This window comes from Mus caroli, unplaced genomic scaffold, assembly GCF_978045245.1.
Source record: "Mus caroli unplaced genomic scaffold, Mus_caroli_1 scaffold_3, whole genome shotgun sequence".
Classification (NCBI taxonomy): Eukaryota; Metazoa; Chordata; class Mammalia; order Rodentia; family Muridae; genus Mus; species Mus caroli.
The window spans coordinates 102,588,992-102,610,122 of NW_028227258.1; the positions used below are offsets into that span (position 1 = coordinate 102,588,992).

Below are 21,131 nucleotides of genomic sequence, written 5' to 3' on the forward strand. Positions count from 1 at the left end.
AAGCTGAGGAGAAAGGTGACCCTGTAGGAGGACCAACACTCTCAAATAATCTGGCCCCCTGAGATCTCTCAAACACTAGACACTAATCAGGCAGCATACACCAGCTGATATGAGACTCCCAACACACACACAGTAGAGGACTGCTGAGTCTGTTCATTCAGAGATGATGCACCTAACCCTCAAGAGACTGGAGGCCATAGGGAGTTTAGAGGTCAGATGGGGTGGTTGTAGAGACATCCTTGTGGAGACAGGGGGAAGAGGAAGAGGTATGGGATGTGGAACCGTCTCAGGGTATACTGGGGCAGGAATAAAAGATGGAGTATAAGCCGGGCGTGGTGGCGCACGCCTTTAATCCCAGCACTCGGGAGGCAGAGGCAGGTGGATTTCTGAGTTCGAGGCCAGCCTGGTCTACAAAGTGAGTGCCAGGACAGCCAGGGCTACACAGAGAAACCCTGTCTCGAAAAAACCAAAAAAAAAAAAAAAAAAAAAAAAGATGGAGTATAAAAAATTAAATTAATTAATTTTTAAAAAACTTTTCTGAAAAAATGAGTATGTAAATTTCCAAAGATATAAAGTTTAAAAATTAGTTTAATATATATTGAGCATATGGAAATAATGTATAGACAATATATAATTGGAAACCTTGCCAGGAATACAAAGTAGTGCTCACTCCATACAACTATATTTATAATTTTTCTCATTTAAACATTCTCATTTCTACCACTCAGTTTTTTATCATGGCCTGGGAACTACCATGGTTGTTTGCATATAGCCATATTTTAATGCTGAACATTTTTGAATTCTTAGAGACTATCCATCACAATACATGATAGTAATAGGAATAATAAGCGAATACTTCACTTTATCAGTAACTAACCTTAAGAAAATTAAATATATTTCTCAAATATATGCAGTGATCTTTATGTTAAATTAAATGTAGATTTAAATACAATTCCAATTATAATCATGCTTACTAAACTTTAGATTAAATTACCTACATGTATGCTTGATTTATAAGTTCTTTTCTAACCAACTGATGTATTTATCTTTTATTCTTACTGCTAAATGTAAATTGCATGGCACTGTAATGAGTAATATGGCTCCATGTACCCCGTCTTCTATGTGGTCATGAGTAACTTGAACCCCAACATTTCTAAGCCGTGTGCTGTAAATAAGACCATCATCTCTTAGGATGTCATGTTCACAAGTGAGGATGTACGTTAATGGCAAACTCTGTAACTGGGAATCATTGACTAGCAAAGGGGATAGCCTGCTATCCAAAAATGCTGGATAGAAAACATTTAGCTTTCCAAGAGTGGGTTCAGTGTAAACATAGTTCTTTTTATACTTCTCAGGAAGGAAGTCACTCCAGTTAACAAACTTGAACAGGTGTCTTGATCCTTTGGGCATGTGTTCATTTCTCTGTATAGCCTGGGCCAGTGCTGTATCTTCAGTCACATATAAGTATGCCAACTTAATTGCTATCTCCCTTGAAAGAAAGGGACCATGTTCATTGATTCGATAAGATGGCATCAAGGTGTCGATAAACTGTAGTGCAGGATATAGCAAGGCTTGTGCCTTAATTTTATCTTTGTGTTCTGGATTATTCTGGAGCTGTAAATATAAAAATAATACTCAATGATTTTTTACACAAAAGGGATGCATATTTGCATCAATAATGCAGGGTAAATAAATTTACAACATTTAAATACTAGTGATTATTTTAACACTATTTACTCATTGATTTAGAGATGTAAGTATGTGTCATTCCACACTCATCAATGTGGAAATAGTATATGCTCTCCTACCCATGCAGTTATTCACAGTATGATAATAACCAAAACATGATCAAGGAAGTCCCAGAGATGATGATAGCATAATTATATCTCAGACTACTGCTTAAAAACTGAGTTTTTGAATGCTTTATTTTCATGTGGTGGTGGTGATGGTGTATGTGTGTGATGGTGGTGGTGAGGGTGTGTGTTTGTGTGTGTGTGTGTGTGTGTGTGTGTGAGAGAGAGAGAGAGAGAGAGAGAGAGAGAGAGAGAGAGAGAGAGAGAGAGAGGGAGATTATATTTATCTATACCAGGTTGTTTTGGAACATACAGTTCTCCTGTCATAGACATCCAAGTACTCAGATCATAGGCATGTATCACTATGCTCAAATCTCTTAAAAGACACACACACACATTCATATTTAAACATACACACCATATATATATATATATACATACATATATGAGTGTGTATATAGATACATGTATATATGTATATATGTATGTATGCATGTGTGTGTGTGTGTGTGTGTAATGTGTGAAAGAGCAGAAACTCCAAATCTGATATATAAACCTTATACAAATGGAATCTTATGTGTTAAGGAAATGTCAGGAGCCATCTAGGAGAGGCTAAGTCTAGCAGGTAATTTTGCTGGAGGCAGCCCATCATTTTTTGCATGGCTTCTGCTGGGTGAGCTCTAAGAGCCAAGGTCCCAAGAGACTTCTTCTTAGAATTGCTTCTTGCAGCTGGTATGCCTTTCCTGTAATGATTAAATAGCCTAAGGATTCCTGGGCATTAGTTGACACCATTGAGAAAATTTCCTGTAAAGATCAATATAAGATGAACTTTCATGAATTAATGATTTTATAGAATTCTTTATTTGATGCAGCTAATTTTAGAAAGAAAGTTTTAAGAGATGGCTTTAGTTGTTTTGCCAGAAAGATATAATAAAGTTAGAACCATGAATAGAATATGGCAGCTTCTCATAAAATAGTAAATAAAGGGTGCTTAATATGGAATACAATGAGCTTTCATTATTACACTAAAGAGAGAATTGGCTTGGGACAAATCTGTGGTCAAGGAAAAACATTCATTCTATGTCAGGTCCAAGGATGAAGCCACAGGTATATACTATTATAAATCAAGGTCATGTGAAACTGTTGCTTTGAAGTTATAATGAGCTTGCAGAATGAAACACTGTTTTGAGCTTAATATCAACATCCTTCTGTAATTCTCTTTTTAGTAATATTATATCTATGAGGTAATTTTTAAAGAACTTTTGTCTATAAAAAGGTCATATAAAGAAGTAAAGTGGTGACTTGGGGGTTCTCTACCATCCATTCATCCAAATATATGCACGTGGCATTTGGGGTTCAGCCTAATACACCAGATGTGATATATATATATATATATATATATATATATATATATATATATATATATAATTTAATATAATATGTCTGCTTGTCCTATGTATGTAGGTAGGTACATGTTCATGAATGTAAGCATGCATAAACATGTGTGGCATGGATTGAGACAGGTGGTCCTGTCTGACTAGAGTGTGGGAGTGTATGTGTGGGAGTGTGTGTGTGCATATTTGCCTCTGTAAAGAATTTTAATTCTAAGAAACTAGCAGTTTTTTAGCTAAATAGTAAGAAAGTAAGAGACTAGTGCATATTAAAGCACAAATAATATTACAAGGCCAAGGATTATAAGTCTTCGACCAGCATCTGACACTGTGTTTTGCTCAGTAACATTCCTCTAAAGGCCTGGGCAGTCTCCTGGCAAGGAAAACAATGCAGATATGAATCCTATCTTTAGGAAAACATAGGATGATTTATAAAGATCAAAGACATTGGGAAAGATGAGGAATGCTTTGTGTATATAGACCCTGTCTGTACCAGAAATGAGTCCTGAGTTTGCAGCTGTAAGAAGAAGATTCTTCCTTCCATTTTCTAGTTATACCCACTGCAGGAGAGAACGTGTAGTGCATCCCTAAGGCTCACTACTCAGGCAGCACATGCGCTTATGCAGCAGTGCCATATCCACAAAAGTCTGTCTCTGTAGCCCCCCACATCCCTGTGTAGCTCAGGATCCAGTTACAGTTCTCAAGGCCAGGCCCTCATCAAAGAAGCTGAGTTGAATAAAATGAAAGGATTAGTGGAAATCTCCACAGCACATAAAGAACAGTAACTGACCAATTCCAAAATACACACACACACACACACACACACACACACTGGATGCAATGTTCTACACGATAAAAATTTCCTAAGACAATCTTTCTTGTTTATAAAATAAAAAACTAAATTTTAAAATTTAAAATTTAATGAGATAATATATAGAATCTTTCCATGTATTAATTTGTACATCCAAATGACAAGAATTTCTTGTAGCCAGGCATATTTTTAGGCAAATTTTCTGCCAACCATAATCTACATATGAGTGTCCATGGAAAGAAACAGCCAATCTGCAGTCTCATACCCATCTATGCCTGTTTATTTTAAATAACTTAAAATGAAATTACATTAAATATTTATATCCTCAGTCACATGAGCTGAATTTCAAGTACTCAATGACTCTGTATGACTAATGACTCCCTTCTTTGGTGGTGTGTGTGTGGGTCGCGATCTTAAAAGTGAATGCAGTGTATCAGAAGTATCAGAGAATGAACAGCATAGTATGTGGTACCAAAGCTTTGGCAGATTCAAGTGATAGCTTCTGCACAAGGAAGCAGGTGTGATCTCAAGTGAGTTAGTAGGTAGAGCTAGGTACATCCCTGAAGTCCACTGGACACTTATTCCCACAGTTTCACAGGCTTTCTCCTTGCTTGCTTTTATTCTGTATATCTCACTTTACCAGCTGTACCAGGCAAATGTTCACAGCATTTCAAGGTCAGGGAATCAGCTTACTTGAAACAGATAAAAACTGAATGAGGAATGTATTGATTTCTACACGTTTGTGCATACATATGAGCATGAACCAGCATACATCCAGACAGTCACAGGCACATGTGTACATATTTATAGGAAAACAAAAAGAGAAATCAAGTGAAAAGCAACACACGTTTGGGAAATGGGCAAGAATGGGCTTGCTTTGCAGGAGTTCAAATCTCCCCAAGCTTTAAATCAAAAGAAGACAAAAGAAATGCCAGTATATTAATAGCTTAAACTTTAAGCCTTAAAGGAAAGAACTAAGAAAAAATGGCAGAACTTGGAATTCAACTTTTATTATTCCTGTGCAGTCCTAAAACACTTGGTACCTTTTTCAATACTGATCATATTAAAGCTACTAAAGTTTTACAATACGAATATCTGTCTGTACTCATACTTTGGACTCAAATACACTGAAACACTTCCAGAATATCACATAAAAGAATCTCCCAGAGATCCTCTGGTAACCAGGACATCCAGCTCAGGGATTTTTTTTTTTTTTTTTTTTTTTGTAAAATAGTAATTATGGTAAACTTCACGTTGCCTGAATTAGTCTAGGACCATGGAACAGTCCTGGGTACAGCTACAAAAGTATCAGTCTCAGTCACTCAGCTGGATAACAAGACTCCCCTATCCAAAAGTATCTGAAATTGAAGAGTACAGAAATGAATCTATATGAAACCTCTGCTTTTCACATTTTCCAACAGGCATTTGTGGGTCTCACCAGCCCTTTTTACTTATCACAATGGAATAAGTTCTACAGATACAGAGACCATTTGTCTAACTTCATGTCCACCAGTTCAGTGGAAAGAAAAACACTGCAGTTGAATAGCTAAGCCATGTCTCCTCAACCAGAAAAGCTTCATTCCAGCAAAGATGTGATCTGACTGTCAAACATTGTCTTAAAATGTTTTAATTAGTTCTAGATTTGTCTTGTAGGCTACCTCATAGAATTTCACTAGCTATTTCAAAGAAATGTAGAGTCAGGTAGAAAAAAGGGTAGAGCAAAGTTTGCTTGTGGTACCTGGTACAGCGGGTAAAGTGAGATATACAGAATAAAAGCAAGCAAGGAGAAAGCCTGTTAGCACAGGAGCAGTGGTGGTCTCAGAGTGACAGCACTAGGACTGAATAGTCAAACATCTTCGTCAACACAACATACCAATTGAATTGCTGCTGTTGCCAGTGTACCTCCAGAACTGTCTCCAGAAATACAAATGCGAGTGGGATCTACTCCATACTTTTTAAGAATTGTGTCCTGGAGAAAGTACTTTATCACAAGAACACAATCTTCAAGGGCAGTTGGGAATGGATACTGAGGAGCAAGTCTGTAGCTTCAAAGAAAAATCAAACAAAGAAAGAACCATGATTAAATTTATACATGCAATGATCTCTCAACTTCACCAAAATTTGTCCTTAATTATAAATTCTAACCTACATTGTTCTTATTAGTAGCTCAAATAAAACATATTCCAAGACTGTCATGGCTATATTTTCTTGATATGAAAAAAAGAATTTAAAGTTAAAATCAGAACAAGGTTCCAGCCCTTTTATTTATTTATTTATTTATTTATTTATTTATTTATTTATTTATTTAAGTTTAGTTGACTTGCTTTCTAAACCAAGCCCAGTCTGCAAGGGCTATGACCATAGCATGGAAATTATGTTTTCTTACTCTATTCCCACAACAACAGCATCAAGCTTGTTTGCTGTCCATCGGTTCAGATCATCATAGGGAAGCATCTCTGAAATGAGAAAGATAAAAACACAGCTGTGCTTGGTGGATTATCCAGCAGTGGAAACACAGGTACATCTAAGAATGGCTATAAAACTGTGAACTCTGATGGACTGATGACAACTCTAAGAATTATCCATGTAACACCCATATTTTTTGGTAGTCACTATAGTTAGGCAAAATCTGGTTGGTCACAATGGGAGAACCTTGTTGTATTTTGCTAGCCTACTTTGGGATAAACAGAACAATTTCTTCACTTTCAAGGTAGTGTTCCATTCAAGAGATGCCATTGGTGTAGATAGGTCCACATATATCACACTCTGCTTCTCTCTGGGTCCGTTTCGTGTGGAGAAGCCTTTTGATTAAGCAAAACTGATAGAAACTATATCAGGCAATACTGAACTCATGATGATCCATTAGCAGGAACTATGGACATAGTAAAAATGCTTGATTAGCAATAGACATCTTGTTTTCTATGTTCTTTTGTTGAATTCTGTATTTCTCAAGAGAGGAAAAAGTATATGTCTTCGTTCTCTAACTGCTCAATAGCATATTTTCTACAACTGAGGTTAGAAGTTGAACTTAACCAGAATTTTTATTTTCATAAATTCAGATTTTTATTATTATTGGTGTTTTAAGGCTTTGTTAGTCCTAATTTTGTACATTTTAACCTTTTGAAATCTTTGATATTATAATACAATTACAAAATTTCTCTTGTACTTTTCTCTTTATGAAGCTTCCCAAATATTTCTCTTTTCAAATTCGTGGTTCTTTTTTTCATTAATTCTTCTTACATGCATTATTGTATGTATATACCAATATAGAGTTCTAAATATAACCTGCTTAGTCTGCTTAATGTTGCTTGTATTCAGGACTGACCATCCAATATTGGATAACCAATTGGTATGCTTTTTGCTTGGGCAGATCATTTCGGCATTCCTTAATTGTCTGTGATTCTCTGTGTAGCATTGAGGCCTGATGGACTATATCCAGTCCACTTACGTGCATATATTGCCCTTTGCAACTTGATCTAAAGCTAGATGTACTTCTTGCTAAACATTTTTTAAAAAGATTTATTTATTATTGTAAATAAGTACATTGTGGCTTTCTAAAGACCCACCAGAAGAGGGCGTCAAATCTCATCTGATCTCTTTACAGGTAGTTGTGAGCCACCATATGGTTGCTGGGATTTGAATTTAGGACTATGGAAGAGCAGTCAGTGCTCTTACCTTCTGCTCTATCTCGCCAGCCCGCTATAATTTTTTTAAATAAGTGTTTTATATTGCCATGAATATAAACACTTATATAAATACATTCATATTTAAAAATTCATAGCAAACTTTGTTTACATTCTAAACAAATAATTTCAATCTTCATTAAAATAAGGAATATCATATTCTTGTACTGGGAATCCCTTATAAAAATGTAATTTTAATTAAATCTGTTACATACTCATAAGGAGGTAGATAAAAAGAGGATCAAAATTTGAGATTAACACCTAAGCAGAAAGCAATGTCAAAATTCCTTTTACTTATAAATGGAAAACAATTCACTTTAAAGCATGAAAACATTTAAACTCTTCATTATATAAACACAAACATAATGACTATTCAAGGAAAAAATGAAATGATTGCAGTAAAAACTGTGGTAAGGTCATGAGAAGCAAAAACTCAGTTCGGAATAGCTAGATGCAATTTAATTAATTCTTATGTCAAAAAACACAAACTTACTGCAGCTTCCTAAGGTAAAGGCACCACCATGAATGAAAATCACAGCTGGTCTCTGTTTTTCAGACTTCCTTTTGGGTAAATACAGACGAACAGGGATGTCACTGAAGTCTGTGTCGATCACTGTAATGTTTTCATCTGAAACAGGTTTTGTCAGTTGTACTTTCATTATTATGGACAGAACGTCTTCATATTTCATAAGACCCAGGATTTCAAACATTTTGCCCTATGGAAACGAAAATTTAAACATTTTTTAGTAACAACAAATATATATACAGATGCAATGTAAAAACAAATAAATGATATGAAGATTCTTTGTGTGTGTATATCCCTGCCCTGAATTATGGGAATGTCCACAAAGAAGAGGAAGATTATAAAGTCCTGAGGTTGTGGAAGACTGCTAAAATGCAGTCTTCTAGACCTTATAGGATGCTGTACTTGTAATCTCACAACAGCTGTGACTGCCTGACAGAGATCATTATGCCAAGCAACTTTCCTGAGTAGGAGTGAATGACAAAGTAGGACCTTTCCATGCTAAGGAGCAATTAGCTAGTGGAGAAACATTCGAAAGTCAATTTTCTATGAGGGTGTGACATAGTAATAGATTATTCTGGCACTTGTAGATGACCATATAACCATGCACATAGTGGCAACTTGAACTGGACTCACCCCATTTTTTGTAGAACATGACATTGAAAGAGGAATGTTGTGTGGTAAGATCTGAAGATTTTGGTTCAGGAGATTCAGGATAGATGTGATTGTACATATATACAAAATTCTCAAAGAATAAGTAGATACATATTAAAATATCATTAGACCAGCTCAAAAACAAATTAATGCAGAAAATATTTATAGTTAAGAAGTCAGAGTTTCAATCTTTATTTCAGAACCAACACTGATTGGATAATTATAAATTGTTTACATTCAAAGCCAAAGAAAAAGAGCAGTAGACGATTCTTAATATGGCATCCTGTATAAGTGCTATAGAAGACTGGTGCCAACAACTTTTCCTTGGGGGCATGGCAAGGGTCTCTGAAACCCCATAATACCTTTAGCAACTATGGTCAGTAAATGTTTTCTGGGAGAGGTGGTGCCATTTTCTTCAGTGATAATTTACCCTTCTTCTATGTAGTATCTTCTCCAACACTCCAACATGAAACTACTTAAACCCAAGGTAATCTCTCAAAAAGAAGGTATGACTGTAAAGGAGACTAGTTAAGAAGATTCCAGCAGAAGGGGGATCATTAGAGAGAGAAAATCATGATATAAATTTATGAAACTGTCAAATAATTTTTAAACTATTGACTTTCTTCTTGATTTTCCATGGACCAAACTATCATTTAGCAATATGCTGTTTAGTTTTCGAAAGCTTGTTTATTTTCTGTAGTTCTTATTATTGTTGATATCCTGCTTTATTAGTTTTTGATCAGATAGGATTCAGTGTTATTTCAATTGTCTTATATTGAGTGAAATTTGCTTTGTATCCTGATGGATGTTCCATTCTTGGGTCCTTCTAAATTTACCATTTTCTTGGACCTTAATAAAAATATAGACTAATAACTTTAGAAAATATTATATATTTTATGTAAATATTTTAGAAAAGTAAGAGGGAGCTAACCCAAAATGCAGGAGATAAGAAATATTACATTTTAGTTTATAAATTAGTTAAATATAAATTTAGAAATCACTAGAAAGTATAAATAACTTTGTTTTTTGAAAAGGTAAATAATAATAGTTGCATGTAGGTAATAAAATAATAGATTATGAGGGAGTATTTATACAGGCTAAAAAGAAATTGATAGAACAGTTGTTAATTCTTGGAACTTTTATTTTAAAAATCTGGAAAACCTACAAAACTAGAAAAAATCCTAAACTGGCATTACTAACAAAAATATAATGAATTAAACAGATTAAATACAAAAAAAAAATATGTTGATGTGATAATCAGTAGTCTCACCAGGAACAAATAGGTTCACTGTTGAATTCTATCTACTAAACTATTAACACAAATAAGCAGTACTTCTTCAAAAACTTGAATAGAAGTAACAAGAAAACCCTCTTTATTCTAAGGGACAGCATAATATGCTTCAACACATTCTCCACAAGAGAAATGGAAGCAGCATTTTTATACTATCTCCATTAACACAGCACACATACATACATACATACATGCATGCATGCATACATACATACATATACACACACATGCACACAAATACAAATATTAACTACAAAGTGCAAAACTTCCAGCAAATAAATGCCCAAACCAGATGAGATGATCATTCTAAAAAGAATAGACAATAATGATTAATAAATATCTTAGAATGGTATAACATTCATGACTACCAAGGAAATGAAAATTAGACCTATTTGAGATTTTTATCTCCTATAAAGAGAGTATCTAACATCAAGAAAACAAATGACATCAAATGCTGATGAGGATTTGGTGGGAAAGGAACACTGGCACTGCTAACATAATTATAATATGAGCAGCCACTGTGGAAAGTGTGGGACCGTGAAAGGCACCCTGTTTTCTGGTTGAGCTAGGTTCAAACCCTAGACCCAACAGATTAATCTACAAGGGACAGAAAGTCCATTTGCCATGCTCCCAGACATAGGCTCCTGACATGAGGACCCAGCTCCATAATTCTGTGGCCATCAGTCATGTAGGCTGTCTGGGCTCCACCCCCACAGTTGCCTGGCAATAGCCAGGTATGCTCCTCCCCAAAGTTACCTGGCAACAACAAGGTACCCCAACCCACTATAAAAGGGGCTGCTTGGACCCTCCTCTCTCTTTCTTTCCTCTTCTTTTTCTCTTAAGCTCTTGTTCTTACTCTCACCTTTCGCCCTCCTTCTGCCTCCCTATTCTCCCCTCTCTCCATGTGGCCATGGCTGCCCTCTACTTCTCTATTCTTCTCCCTCTCTCTGCCTTTCTACAATAAACACCTTGAAATCATGGACCATCTCTTCTCATCAGGATCTGCAGGGTTGGAGCAATGGAGCAGGTTTCCCTCTAACAAGCTGCATCTAACATCCCACCAGGAGGCCTTCCTGTGCTCTAGCCAATGCTGCCAGCCAACCCAGACTGAGCTAGCAGCCTGAGATAGCCAGACTCTCACCAGCCCAGAAAGCACCCAGTGCCTTCCCTACTGCCCCTTTTCCCTTCTTCCACAAGGCTGAGCTGCCCCTGGGGCCCCCACTTTGTTCTCAGCTCTTCTAAGACAACCAGCAACATCTGGGATGTCTGAGACTGAGAACTCATCCTCTCTGGCCTCCGTAAGGTCCAGAGACCCCAGAGCCAACTCTCCTGTGGTGCCCAGAGGTCTGTGGTGTCCGAGAGTTGGAGCCAAGACTGCATCTTCCCCACTCCCCACCCCTGATCGGAGTCCAGCGGCCTAACATAGCCATGTGCCCTTCCCACTGTGGTTCCCGTGGGGTCCCACAGCAGTCTCCTGTGTCTGCTCACCCAGAGCCCTGGAACACTGGTGGGACTCATGTCATCTTTCCTACCCTTTTTATTTCCCCATGACCAGCACACAGCAGAAAGTCCAGTGGAGGTCCCAACAAACACAACACGAACTTCCACATCACCTTGATATATTATTCCTGTGTACACTCAATGGACTATAAAGTTTTATCACAAAAAACTTGAACATCTGTGTATACTGATGCACTGCTCATAGTGATTAGGTGATAGTACATAAATAGATACTATGAAGCGATACATAAGTAAAGAAAATGTATGTATGTACAATACAATTTAATTTAGATGCAATAGAATATGAAAATAGGAAATTTGTCCCAGGGGAACCTCCATTTTCCTGTTACCTCTCCTCCACCTTCATCAGACTCCTGAACCCTACAGGTAAACTTCCCTTCTCCCACCCATTTTCCCTGAGCTCTGAGCAGCACCATCCCAGAAGGACCTCCATTCCCCTGATGCCTCTCCTCCCCCTTCATCAAACTCCTGAACAATACAGTTAAGCTTCCCTTCACGCATGCATCTATTCCATTCTCCCTGAGCCCCGTTGTCATTCCAGTGTGTACTTCTACCTCAACCCAACTTCCCCACAGCCTACCCATCTCACAGGAGGTCTGTCATAACTAGGATCATGGAAAAGATCCACATGCCAATATCCATGCCAGATGGGACACCCAGAGAGCCCAGCAAATGTGGGATCTATTCCTCTATGCCTAAGCCCAATCATCCTTCCAGCCTGTACCTCTACCTGAACCCTTGGCAGATCAATGTGCCTACTCCAAAATGACCAAGCCAGCCTGTTTCCCAGGAGGTCTGCCCTAACGAGAGGCAGAACTGCCTACCAAGAGACCTGATTTAACCCAGGTTACATAGCTCTACTTACCCCCAAAGAGGTCTTCTCAGTCAGTCACCCAGGCCAGTTAACACCAGAGATAGCCAGATGGCAAAGGGGAAGCACAAGAACATAAGCAAAAGAAGCAATTGTAGTTTGGCATCATCAGAACCCAGTTGTCTTTCCACAGCAATCCTTGTTTACTCAACACATCTGACAAGCCAGATTCTGACCTAAAATCCCATCTCATGATGATAATAAAGGCCTCTTGGGAGAATATAAATAATGTCCTTAAAGAAATAAATGGAGAATAAAAGAAATAAAGGAAGACTCAGGCAAACAGGTAGAAGCCCTTAAAGAAATACAGGAAAACACAATCAAACAGGTGAAGGAATTGAACAAACTGGTCTAACAGCCAAATTCAAATTAAATAGATATTGAAGTAATGCCACTAAAATCAGAGGCAAGACAAGGTTGCTTAGTCTTTCCCTATCTATTCAATATAGTACTCAAAGTTCTCACTAGAGCAATTAAACAACAAAAAGAGATCACAGGGATCAAGATATTTATTAGAAAGGAAGAAGTCAAGGTATAACTATTTGTGAATGATAAGACAGTATACATAAGTGACCCCAAAAATTTTACTGGAGAACTCCTGCAATTAATAAACAACTTCAGCACAGTGGCTGGATATAAAATTAACTCAAACAAATCAATAGCTTTCCTTTATACAAATGGTAAATACACCGAGGAAATAATTCGAGAAACAACACCTTTCACAATAGCCACAAATAATATAAAATATCATGGTATAACTCTAACCAAGCAGCAGCCAACAAGTAGAAACTAAAAACTAGCTGGTGATCTTCCTGAGATGGATCCACTTTGGATTAAGATCGATGATGGATTTGTTCCATTAGGAAAGGTCCAGAAGACATTTCTTTTAGGAAAGATTCCTGCTATTTGTATGATTTTCCTTTTATTATACATAATAATCACTAGGTATTAGCCCACTCTTTTGAGAAAATCTCTGAAGAACAACAAAGATTCTTGTTTTGATGCATTCTAGACAAACAGATGATTTCTTAATTCTTAGTGAATATCCTATAAGAATCCCTAAGTTACAGTAATTATTTACTCGTTTATAATAACACTGCTATTAAATCTTTTCTGATAGGAAAAACTGCAATGAGAACTCACCAGTCTTTAGTGTCGTGATGTAGTTGTTTCTAAGATAGAGAGCGGGCATCTAATACTCAGAGCACATTCTAAGATGTTGTAAAAGCATTAAGCAAAGCTCATAAAAAAGAAACTAATGATTTACTCTAGTTGCTAGGACAGAAGATGAAATATTGACTGAGGTTATCTATACAAACCTTCACTAATACCTTGGTCACCAAATGTAGAGTTTTTAACTCTACCATGAACCTGCCGAGCTGATGACAGGTGATATGTTTAACCAGATAATTACTTCTAATGGGACAGTACAGTTGTTTCTTAATGGCAAAGCAGACTTAGTCTTACTAAAGAGTACAAAGCTTTCTCCTTACTGATTTGGATTTAATTCACTTAGCAATGAAAAGATAGAAGTGTCTTCTTTCTCTATGCAATAAAGATTGGAGCTCATTTTTCATCCAGAACGAGTGAGTTCTTCTTGCACTGGTGCTTAGGATTTTGTTCCATATACATATGTAAGTATGGATGTGAGTTTGCAAGTGTGTAATTATGACATAGTATAAAAGCTGGACCCAACTGGTTTGAATGGATATTTAAGAATGTTTATGTATGAATATGACATGAATTTATGTGACTTTAATTCATATTTGCTTTTGTAGAAGTTTTTTCTTCTGTGAGTATGATTCTTTTTTCCTGGCTCAATAGAAGTTTATTGCTCCAACTGTAGCCCTAGCCTGACAAGGAAGAGGCATCTGGACAAAAGGGAAAAGGTTCTAGCACAGAATCCTTTACTTAATACCCTGCTACTTTATGATGAGGTACTAATTGCCAGAGACTGCAGTTTCTGGCCTCAGAGGGACACAGGCAGATCAGCTACAGTAGCAAACTGACTTAGACTTAGATTGGTAAACATTTTCTTATTATACAGCAACCCTGAATATCTCCTGAGTCCAAGTCTTACTCCTGCCAACATTCTTCCCCCTCTGCTTCCTCAAGAAGAACTAAGAACTAGAAAGAAGAACAGGAGAGTGTTGAGGGGTATATTAGAGAACTTAGAGGGAGGAAAAGGATAGGAAAAATATTGTCTTTGATCCACTTAGACTTGAGCTTTGCACAAGGAGATAAGAATGGATCAATTTGCATTCTTCTACATGATAACTGCAGTTGTGCCAGCACTGTTTGTTGAAAATGCTATCCTTTCTGGGAGAGCTTGATGGTTCAGTTCAGTCCCCAGACTCAGTTTAGAAGGCAGATGTGGTGATTTGCATGAGAAATCCCACCGACCCTCAACTGGAAGGCCAAGAGCCAGCTGGGCTGACCCTGAGTACACAGCCGACTAGCAGAAAAAACAAGAGAGACTCCCTGGATGATGGATGGTCCCTCATACCCTACACGTCTTCACCAGGTAGTAGTCTAGGAGAGTCTTGGAAGAGAAACCTTGCCCTGGCAAACTGAGAGGAAGACTCAGCAAAAGAGCTCCATTATCGACTGGATGGTTTTAGCTCCCTTGTCAAAGAACAAGTGACCATAGGTGTGTGGGTTCATTTCTGGGTCTTCAATTCTTTTGCATTGATCTACCTGTCTGTCACTGTACCAGTACCATGCAGTTTTTATCACAATTGCTCTGTAGTACAGCTTGAGGTCAGGCACGGTGATTCTACCAGCTGTTCTTTTATTGTTGAGAATAGTTTTTGCTATCCTAGGTTTTGTTTTTGTTTTTGTTTGTTATTCTAGATGAATTTGCAAATTGTCTTTCTAACTCAGTGAAGAATTGAGTTGGAATTTTGAGGGGGATTTCATTGAATCTGTAGACTGCTTTCGATAAGATAGCCATTTTTACTCTATTAATCCTGCCAATCCATGAGCATGGGAGATCTTTCCATCTTCTGAGATCTTCAATTTCTTTCTTCAGACACTTGAAGTTCTTGTCATACAGATCTTTCCCTTCCTTAGTTAGAGTCACACCAAGGTATTTTATATTTTTGTGATTATTGTGAAGGGTGTTGTTTCCCTAATTTTTTCTCAATTTGTTTATCCTTTGTGTAGAGAAAGGCCACTTATTTGTTTGAGTTCATTTTATATCCAGCTACTGCACTGGAGCTCTTTATCAGGTTTAGGAGTTTTCTGGTGGAATTTTTAGGGTCACTTATATATACTATCATATCATCTGCAAAAAGTGATATTTTGACTTCTTCTTTTCTAATTTGTAACTCCTTGATCTTCATTTGTTGTTGAATTGCTCTGGATAGGATATATAATTCAAGTAATATATTGAACAGGTAGGGAAAAGGTGGGCAGCCTTGTCTAGTCCCTGATTTTAGTAGGATTGCTTCAAGTTTCTCTCCATTTAGATTGATGTTGGCTACTGGTTTGCTGTATATTGCTTTTATTATGTTTAGGAATGGCCTTGAATTCCTGATCTTTTGAAGACTTTTATCACAAATGGGTGTTGGAATATGTCAAATGCTTTCTCAGCATCTAAGGAAATGATCATGTGGTTTTTGTCTTTGAGTTTGTTTATATAGTGGATTACATTGATAGATTTCTGCATACTAAACCATTTCTGCAAAAGAAGATCTCAGAAGATGTAAAGATCTCCCATGCTCATGGATTGGCAGAATTAATAGAGTCAAAATGGCCATCTTGCCAAAAGCAATCTAAAGATTCAATGCAATCCCCATCAAAATTCCAACTCACTTCTTCACCGAGTAAGAAAGGGCTATTTATAAAATCATCTGGAATAGCAAAAAACCTAGGATAGCAAAAACTATTCTCAACAATAAAAGAACCTCTGCTGGAATCACCACACCTGACCTAAAGCTGTACTACAGAGCAATTGTGATAAAAAAAAAAATGCATGGTAGTGGTACAGTGACAGACAGATAGATCAATGGAATTAATTGAAAACCCAGAAATGAACCCAGACACGTGGCACATGCCTTTAATTGCAGCATTTGGGAGGCAGAGGCAGGAAGATTTCTGAGTTTGAGGCCAGCCTGTTCTACAGAGTGAGTTCCAGGACAGCCAGGGCTATACAGAGAAACACTGTCTCAAAAAAAAAAAAATATGGTCACTTGATTTTTGAAAAAGGAGCTAAAACCATCCAGTGGAAAAAAGACAGCACTTTCAACAAATGGTGCTGGTTCAACTGGTCGTTATCATGTAGAAAAATGTGAATTGATCCATTCTTATCTCCTTGTACAAAGCTTAACTCTAAGTGGACGAAGGAACTCCACATAAAACCAGAGACAGTGAAACTTATAGAGGAGAAAGTGGGGAAAAGCCTTGAAGTTGTAGCTACAGGGTAAAAATTCCTGAACAAAACAGCAAAGACTTATGCTTTAAGATCGAGAATTGACAAATGAGACCTCATAAAATTGCAAAGCTTCTGTAAGGCAAAAGACACTGTCAATAAGACAAAAAGGCCACCAACAGATTAGGAAAGGATCTTTACCAATCCTAAATCCAATAGGGGACTAATATCCAATATATACAAAGAGCTCAAGAAGCTAGACTCCAGAAATTCAAATAACCCCATTAAAAAATGGGCTACAGAGCTAAACAAAAATTCTCAACTGAGGAATACTGAAGGGCTGAGAAGCACTTGAAAAAAAATGTTCAACATACTTAATGCAAATCCAAACCACCCTGAGATTCCACCTCACACCAGTCAGAATGGCTAAGATAAAAAATTCAGATGCTGGCAAGGATGTGGAGAAAGAGGAACATTTCGTCATTGCTGGAGAAATTGCAAACTTGTACAAACACTCTGAAAATCAGTCTGGTGGTTCCTTAGAAAATTGGACATAGTACTACCAGAAGATCCAGAAATACCTCTCCTGGGCATATATCCAGAAGATGTTCCAACTGGTAATAATGACACATGCTCCACTATGTTCATAGCAGCCTTATTTATAATAGCCAGGAGCTGGAAAGAACCCAGATGTCCTTAACAGAAGAATGGATACAGAAAATGTGGTACATTTACACAATGGAGTACCACTCGGCTATTAAAAACAATGAATTTATGAAATTCTTAAGCAAATGGATTGATCTGGAGGATATCATCCTGAGTGAGATAACCCAATCACAAAAGAAGTCACTTGATATGCCCTCACTGATAAGGGGATATTAACCCAGAAACTTAGAATACCCAAGATACAATTTGCAAAACACAAGAAAATCAAGAAGAAGGAAGACCAATGTGTGGATACATCATTCCTCCTTAGAATAGGGAACAAACTACCCATGAAAGGAGTTACAGAGACAAAGTTTGGAGCTAAGACAAAAGGATGGGCTATCCAGAGACTACCCTACCTAGGGATCCATCCCATAATCAGCCACCAAGCCCAGACACTATTGCACATGCCAGCAAGTTTTTGCTGAAAGGACCCTGATATAGCTGTCTCATGTGAGGCTATGCCAGTGCCTGGCAAATACAGAAGTAGATGCTCACAGTCATCTATAGGATGGAACACAGGACCCTCAATGTAGGAGCTAGAGAAAGTACCCAAGAACTGAAGGGCTCTTCAACCCTATATGTAGAACAACAATATGAACTAATCAGTACCCCCAGAGCTCGTGTCTCTAGCTTCATATGTAGCAGAAGATGGCCTAGTTGGCCATCATTGGGAAGAGAGGCCCCTTGGTCTAGCAAACTTTATATGACACAGTACAGGGGAATGCTAGGGCCAAGAAGTGGGAGTGAGTGGGTAGGGGAGCAGGGCAGGGGGAGGGTATAGGGGACTTTCGGGATAGCATTTGAAATGTAAATGAAGAAAATATCTAAATAAATAAGTAAATAAGTAAATAAATAAATAAAAGAATACTGTTCTTCCAGGGTACATAGCTTCAATTCCCAGCACCCACATAGTGGTTCATAGCTATCCTTAACAGCAGTTCCATGGGATCGGTCACTCACTCTTTTGACCTCTTGGGTAACTGGTACACATTATTTCACACAATTCATACATGTGAAAAATCATGTATATATAGTTAAATACATAAATCTAAAAATATCCTTCTGTAAGTAATTATGATTTATTATATTGCAGTAACAATAATCAAAGACATATCACTTTAATTCCAGGTAGAAGCTTGTCAGTCACTAGGATCATTTAATTTATTATTCTTTTGTTCCTACATAAACCAAAAGCATAAATATACTACTTGTGACATAATTTTATTTTGCATTTAAAATAGCAAAAATTCAAACTCCATGGTTATGCTTTGCAGCATACATTCATAGTCAAGAAAATGAGTCTTAGCCATTTTGAATCCTTACAGTACCTGAGCAAGTCAGTGAAAGTAATGTATTAATTCTTTATAAAATGGCATTTATTTGCTCTTTCCCTTTTTCCTATATTGTAGAGTAAACAAAGGTAGACATTAGAAATTGCAGGAAAAATAAACAAGGCCGAGTGACTCAGTAGACTTTGAAATTGTGAAATTGTGTTAGCTGTTGTGATGCTTAATTTTAAGTGATAGTTAGACACAAACTAGAACATAGAAGAGATTATCAATAAGGTATGTCTCAATCAGCTTTCCTGTGGACGTGTGTGTGTGTGTGTGTGTGTGTGTGTGTGTGCGTGTGTTAGCATCTTTAGTACATTAATATATGTAGGAAGAGGTAGCAACAAAGTGGGCAGCATCATTTCCTAGTTTCCAGCCCTGGACTCTGTAAGACTAGAGAAAGCTGAGTACCAAACATGCATACATTTCTCTCTGTTCTTGAGTGTAGATGTGATGTGACTAGCAGTTTCCACAGTCCTGAAAATTTTTTTTCTCACAATGAGTTGCTTTTGTCAGGATATATATTATAGAAACAGAAATGTAAATCGGACAGTTGTTCATCACAGGAACTTGTCTATCTCTTCTGAAACATAAGAAGCATCACCCTCACCTACCAAACCTTTCTATGTCTTCTCTCATCATGCATTACCTGCTTTTGTCTTCTCCATAAACTTCCCTATTGTCACAATATCCATAAGGCTTCCAGAGATATGGTTTGATAAAATGAAGCATGGTGTATTATCTGCAATAAGCCTGAGTCTAAGCACTGCCACAGTAAAATCTGAACCCTAGCAGCATGGACCTAGAGATAGACAGCAGCAACCACGGGGGTTAGGATGCAGCCTTTGAATTATGTGGCTCTCTGATGTGTCGAAAATCTGTGTCATCTAACACACGTTCTGTTTCAAAACAAATTCTCCTCTGTCTACAGAAACCTAATAAAGATTTCTGGGGTGATATCACAGGTAGAATATTGCAAAGAATAATGAGTGTGAAAGCAGACAGGAAAGCCAGCTCTTTTCCTGAAACAAATGTGTTCCAGTGATCTAAGAAAAAGGAAAAGGAGCTTCCACCATGACAATTTTCTGCTACTAAAAGTATTTTTTGTTAATACAAATACACCACTGTGTTAAATTGCAATGATCATTGTCATCATCATCACCATCTTCAGTGAGTTGGTTGCTAGCACAGTTAAGAATAAGAGTTGAAACCTCTTTGCAGTTCAAGAAACTAAGGAAAGTGCATGATTCCTGAGAATAGGAATTTGAGTTACCCAAAGGAGAAAAATAGCAAATGAATAAATATACATAGAAATGCTATAATATAATAGACATTATATAATATGACATTAGTTTAGGAGTATATAAGATCTTAGATTTTCAGAAAAGCGTTTAATACATTTAAACTTCTTAAAAATCATTCATGTTGCTTTAGACAACACTAGTTCTTTTATTCTGATTCCAATATATGTTACCAATCTACTTCAAAAATATCATCTTAGGAATCATGAGTCCCTCTCTTTGTGTACATTCAATTAAACATGTTTAACATTATCTAAACCATTAAGATTTTTTGATTATTCAGAATTCCATAAAAAAATCAAAGTCTATTTGAAATTACTACTGAAGTATTATGAACTATGAAATATTTTCATAAATAGTTGTAACAAGGCCTCCCTGATCCTCAGGAAAAAAAATGGTTTTAAAACCTTGTGTTAAATTCACAAAGAATTAATAAAATATGATATTGAAATATATTACCATAAGTGACAACGTTTTCACACCAGCATCCAGAAACTGAACTTTCCAGCGTTCTTCAATGTTTTCAGGCATTGGAATATAAATATAATAAGCAAAGAGAATACAGAACAACCCAAAACACAGAATTTTGTATCCCATGGTACGTCTTCCCTTAACCTCTGTGCAATGATGAGTGTCATTCTACACACAGACCATTAAATATTAAGTCAAAGGGCTTAAGTAAAGTCTTTGACGTATAAAAAGCCATTTAGCAACACTGACCTTTAGAGTACATATTATAATGATTTTGTAATTGCATGTCTAGTAGAACTAATATCTAAGTATGAGTCAACACTAGACAACATGATAGCAGCCGACTGCTCTTTCTTAACCATACAATGTCAGCAATGCACAATTAAGTAGGACTCTTTTCAAAGCACAAA

At 36.9% G+C, this 21,131-nt stretch overlaps 1 protein-coding gene across 1 annotated transcript; it reads right to left on the bottom strand.

The window, feature by feature from the left end:
• Positions 1-1,011: 1,011 nt before the first annotated feature.
• Positions 1,012-20,847, bottom strand: LOC110291789 (arylacetamide deacetylase-like 2). Its single transcript, XM_021159053.2, has 5 exons — positions 20,710-20,847; positions 8,172-8,394; positions 6,382-6,451; positions 5,869-6,040; positions 1,012-1,614 (listed from the first exon to the last, which is right to left on the bottom strand). The coding sequence occupies exons 1-5, from the start codon at positions 20,845-20,847 to the stop codon at positions 1,012-1,014; spliced, it is 1,206 nt and encodes a 401-aa protein (XP_021014712.1).
• Positions 20,848-21,131: the final 284 nt, after the last annotated feature.